The 5943-nt window shown below is 37.9% G+C and overlaps 1 protein-coding gene across 1 annotated transcript; it reads left to right on the forward strand.

Annotated features, from left to right (window-relative positions):
- The first annotated feature begins 916 nt into the window (after positions 1-916).
- On the forward strand, positions 917-5437 carry LOC122052724 (GDP-L-galactose phosphorylase 1-like). The gene is made up of 5 exons (XM_042614399.1): positions 917-1441; positions 1567-1979; positions 2072-2257; positions 2375-2635; positions 4785-5437. The coding sequence occupies exons 2-5, from the start codon at positions 1689-1691 to the stop codon at positions 5118-5120; spliced, it is 1074 nt and encodes a 357-aa protein (XP_042470333.1). The 5' UTR covers positions 917-1441; positions 1567-1688; the 3' UTR covers positions 5121-5437.
- Positions 5438-5943: the final 506 nt, after the last annotated feature.

Genomic DNA, 5943 nt, shown 5'->3' on the forward strand with positions numbered 1-5943 from the left:
ATTAATCAGTTGAACTAAAAGAAATTATACGTTTATTTTTTTAAATTATCTTTTGAATTCATAAGTAACTCAACGCTTTAATTATGATCCATAATCAATATTAATAAATATTATTATAATAACATTTTATCTTTGGTAATGATCACACTATACTTTTATTAGTACTAATAAATTAAATCCATTATAGCTAATAACTTTTATAATATGGTCGCTGGTTATTATTACTTGTCAATATTAATCAACGCTATTTTATAACAGCTGATCATAATTGCTAATTAAGGATCATTGCCATCCCTTCGGGGCGGTGCAATGATTAAGACATGGGGTGTTACCACATAAAATCTTGGGGTCGAAACTCGGCGTGACCGAATATAATCTCCCCTATGTCTTAGTTATTTGCACTAATGGCTAGTAGTCACCCTTGACCTCCTCCGTGTTGATCTAGGAACGAATTGACGGTGGCGCTGGGACGAATGAATCACCTTTTTTTTGCCACATAATTAAGGATCATTGCCTCCAAGTAATATTGAGTTAGTTAAAATTACTATCATAAGACTAACGTGGGATCATTAGATAGCGAATTTCATCAATTTTTACTATCATAATTAAGGATCATTGCTATAATTTATTTTAAAAATAAAATATATTAATATGTCATTCTTTAATTATCATAATTAAAAATAATAATTTATTGGTATTTAGGAGTTTATAAGGACGCTCAAGTAATTATTTATTTATTTTCCCACATATCTCTCGCAAGCTAAAATAAAAAAGAAAAAAAATGAAAAGGAGGAGAATTAGCCAAGTAACGCAACGGAGGAGAGACAAGAGAGGCATCTGCAACCGCATATTCGCTTCCCTTTCCTCGCCTCGCCCTTTTCCTTCTTTCGGCTCTCTATAAATAGACGGCCGTTCTGCTCCCCTTGTACAGCCCTAGGCTAAAAGGGAAGAGGCGAAAGAGAAACCGGTGGTGCAGAGAGCGGTGGGAACCAGTCGAGCGCGCGATCGAGTAGGGCAACCACGGCTTGTGACGTTGGAGCCGGCCGGTGGGGATCCCACCGCCTTCTCTGCCCGCCTCCCTCCCCATCCCAGGTGGAGACCCTCCGCCGCCCTCTCCTCTTCTTGGACAAAGTTCGCAGTCCCGCCCCGCACGGTGGTCGCGGGGCCCTCCCTTCCGCCGGCGGCAGCCCATCCGATCTCCTCTTCCTCGCCGGAGGCGGCCGCTTCTCTGTTGCTTCCTTTCCCCCCTCCCGTTTCTTCCCTTTTCTTAGATTAGTTTAGCCTTTCCTTTTCCTCGCGTTACTTCTCTGATTGGAACATATTGAAAAAAAAAATATGCTTACGATCAAGAGAGTCCCTACCGTGCTCTCCAACTACCAGGATGATTCCAGCGAGCCCCGTGGTTGTGGGAGAAACTGCCTCGGCGAGTGCTGCTTGCCTGGTATAGTACATAATTCGCTTCGATTTGATATTTGTCTTCGACGTTCTTTTCCTCTTTGTTTTTTTTATATATATTTATATTTTTGTCCATCTGCGTTCCCCGAACTTTTTTGGGGTCGTTTGCAGTTTCCAAGCTTCCTCTGTACGCCTTCAAAAACGACGCAAGTCCTAAAGTTTCTTCTGGTGCGGATGAATTACCTTCCGATTTCTTTCTGAACACCATTGGAATATCATAGTGGGAAGATCGGATGAGCCGTGGGCTGTTCCGTTATGATGTCACCGCATGCGAGACTAAGGTGATTCCTGGAAAGTACGGCTTCGTGGCGCAGCTAAATGAGGGCCGCCACCTGAAGAAAAGGCCTACAGAATTCCGGGTCGATCGTGTCCTCCAACCCTTTGATCCTGCGAAATTTAACTTCACCAAGGTTGGCCAGGAGGAGGTGTTGTTCCGCTTCGAGGCTGGGGAAGATCGCAAGTCGCTGTTCCTGGAGCATGCTGTTGCAGATGAAACAAAGAGTCCTAGTGTTGTAGCAATCAATGTGAGAGCTCAATTTGCTGTTATGTTGTCCTCGTTTTAGCCACATATCTTCTCCCCTCTCCTTATCCATATTAATGAGCTTCCACTTTACAGGTGAGCCCCATTGAATATGGTCATGTTTTGCTGATTCCCCGTGTGCTCGACTGCTTGCCTCAGAGGATTGATCCTGATAATCTCTTACTTGCTCTTCATATGGCCGCTGAAGCAGGAAGTGCTTACTTCAGGCTCGGCTATAATAGTCTGGGTGCCTTTGCCACCATTAACCATCTCCACTTCCAGGTTAATTCATTATCCTTTCTCCTGAAAATTATGTTTGAAATTTCAATTTGATCAACACAACACATTACTATTAATTTAATTGCAACTTTATTGGCAAACACAACTTTGTCATGACAGGCTTATGTCCTATCAACACCATTCCCAGTTGAGAAAGCGCCTACTCAGAAGATTCCAATTGGGAATGGTTTGTCCCAGAGCAGAGTGAAGTTCTCAAAATTGATCGATTATCCTGTGAGGGGTCTTGTTTATGAAGGAGGGAGCACTTTGAAGGAATTATCTGATATAGTTGCCCGCTCTTGCATCTGGCTTCAAGAGAACAACATACCATTTAATGTTCTCATCTCTGACTCAGGCCGGAGGATCTTCCTCTTCCCCCAGGTAAATTAGAGTTGTTATTGAGTTTCACATCAATAATAAGATTTTACTTTTAATATTTGCAAATTCAACCAAAGAAGCCACTAATACTTTTTTGGAAAATTCAATTGTATTATTATTCAAAATACTAGCATAAACATAATATTATGAATTTGATCCAATCAATTAGCTATTGCCTTAGGTTCAGGCTACCGCCTCAATTATTAACCCATCGAACCACTAGCATAAACATAATATTATGAAATTGATCCAATCAATTGCTTGCCTTAGGTTTAGGCTAACGTCTCAATTAGCCCTCGTACAAGAAACTTAATATTGATAAGACTTTCACTTCTAATTTCACTTAGATAACATATACTAGTTCTATATATCAGTTCACTTACATGTGGCCATGACCAATGTATAAACCTCATTGGCGCTCACTTTCACTTCCTAGCGCTCATCTTGAGATTAGTTGCATTACAAGTTTTATTCCAGTATAAAACTGCACCAATCATAACACATATCATTTACAGCAAATAAATTTATGACATGATATTCTCATTTGCTAGACTAACTCTTACTTTGTGGATAAGAGTCCAAAATGTTCCTTTTGAAACCCTATCTCAATTTTGTCCAACACAATAAAATCTGTATTATAAAATATGGGACATGTTGTCATAATGATTTTAAGCTAGGTGATAGGCCTTATTCAGTGGATGAATAAACAGTCCCTTTTTCTTTCCTCTAAAACTAAACATGGTACCCTTCTTAATTCATCCATCGTTCCTTTGTTTTCCAAAATTTTCAATTACCCTAAACTCCTCTTTTCTATTCTTTAGCCTCTTTCATTTGATCACTTTTCGGTCAAACTTCTTTCGTTCTTTGTTCGCTGTAGGAAATGTGCAGCCACCACCACCTCTTATCAAAATCCATATCCCACACTCCCCGTCTTTTTCTTTTCTTTTTTCTTTCTCTTCCTTTCATTCTTTTTTGCTCTTCCTTTTCTTTTCTTCTTTTCTACCAGCAAACCGTATCCTACCCCCTCTTTGGTTTCCAGCAACCAAGCCATTTTCATCTCTAAAGTCTGTTTCTCATCCACCCATCTTCAAAGTCTCTCTCTCTCTCTCTCTCTCTCTCTCTCTCTCTCTCTCTCTCCACTTCTTTTCATCTTCTTCTCTACTCTTTTTGCCATGCACAACACTACTGTCTCCTCTTTTCCCAGCCAGAACCACACATGAGCTTACCATTCGTATTGCCATTTCCATCTCTCGGCCCTTCCATTCTATTAAAAGATATAATAGTTAGCGGATCAGAAATAAAAGATGGGCCTGATCATCACAGATATACTTCAGCCTATGAACTTTTTTCAGGGAAAATTATCCGTAGGGTCAAATTCATGGTTCAGATATCACTTTCATTAGGCAAATTTATTTAAACAATGTTGATGAGAAATTGGAGTTGTATAAAATTTGTATAATCTAGTGTTTTTGATTCTGAACTCTTCTCTATGCATGCTAATATGTCTTCCCCATGTTGATACTTGTTGAGAAATAAAGAACAGTCATATACCATGAGGATCCACCAGCTAATGCATGGCCCTAGAAAAGAAAAGGAGATATTTTTCACCTAATTAATCTTTGACTAATCATATAGCTGTTAGAGCTACTTTTGAGTTATATAGTTTTGATCCACTCATTAGCAGCTGGTGACTCTTTTATAGGAGTATTGTACAATTGGTTTGTGAATTGGACACTGATAATGTAGGACTTCTAGAGTGATCCTGATTCATTATATACCATTCAAATAGTGGAACCCGTTGAATGAAACTTAAATCTTTGGATAGAGATGTGCATTTGGTATTATGGCAGTGGTAAGGCTTGAATTCCTCATTCTTGGTTGAAAATCTGTCCAGGTTGCTTGTAGAACTAGCCTTTTATCCATTACTTGTGGTGTTGGCATAATACACGAATCAAGTAAAGTACATGGTTAATATGAACCTCTGCATATCTAAGTCGTTGGGTCCACCTACACTTAATGTGGCTGTTGATAAACATTATTCCTACCTATTACCTATATCAAAGTATGCTCTTTAGATAGATACTTCAAGGAAATAGATGTAGTTACAAAGAATCATGTGTTGCTGATTAATCTTATTCTTCCAACCTCGCAGTGCTATGCTGAGAAACAGGCCCTAGGAGAAGTCAGCCAGGAACTATTAGATACTCAAGTAAATCCTGCTGTTTGGGAGATAAGTGGACACATGGTATTAAAGCGGAAGAAAGATTATGACGAGGCATCCGAGGACTATGCTTGGAGACTACTGTCTGAGGTCTCCCTTTCTGAAGAAAGGTTTGAAGAAGTCGAAGCTTACATCTTTGAGGCCATAGGTTTAGTGGAGTCCAAGGAAACGGCTGCCGTGGAAAAGAACGAAGGAACTCCATATCAGTCCTCAACTACAGTGTCTGCTGCGCCTCACTTTACAGAAGGTTGTCTGGTTCTTCACTAATATGGTTGGTTTTCTCTGAAATAAAAAAGAATAGAGAAGTCCTCAAGTTCCTTTTGCTGTTATTTAGTCATGCCTAGTTGTTTTTAGGGGATCAGGAACAGATATTTCGATGTTGTTGTACTAGTTTGCCAGCATGTGCTTTGCTTTCAGAAAGCAGTTTGTAGCTGCATCGTACTGAATATGCTTGTCAGAATGGGTTACAATGTTCTTATTTGTGATGCACCATATTTGGCCTCTATTCTATATGAAGGGGTTTAAATGGTTTGGTATACTATGTATCCTCTGCTGTGGGATTTATGCATAAACACTTTGGTCAAGGTTTGTTAAAGAATTCATATAGAAAGAAGTTTGTCTTCTTCACCTTAAAACTTTATTAATTAATCGAGCGAACGAAGAAACCGCCTGCCGTTTCTGATTTGAATAGCTTAACATTTTAATGGAATGCTATATATATCCAAAAAAAACAATTTTATCATGTTAAAATTGTTTGATTTGCTAAGTTGAAATAATTTTAATTATTATTGAAATAATTGTAATTAAGTTGAACTAATTTTGACCATCAAAATATAAAGGTATAATCAAGTGGAACTCTTAAATGCTTGAGTTTGATTCATTTATAATCAAGCCGAGATTGAGCTTTATTTAACGAATATATTCATGGTTCACAAGTTTATTTGAATTTTTATAGAGTCTAAATAAACTTAATAACTATAAATTATAAATTTAAATATTTATTAAAAATAAAATTATATATTTAGAGAATATTATAATATTTTTATTAAAATTTATAATTTTATTTTAATAAATAAATTTAATATATTTG

The sequence above is a fragment of the Zingiber officinale genome, chromosome 3A (genome assembly GCF_018446385.1).
Source record: "Zingiber officinale cultivar Zhangliang chromosome 3A, Zo_v1.1, whole genome shotgun sequence".
Lineage (NCBI taxonomy): Eukaryota > Viridiplantae > Streptophyta > Magnoliopsida > Zingiberales > Zingiberaceae > Zingiber > Zingiber officinale.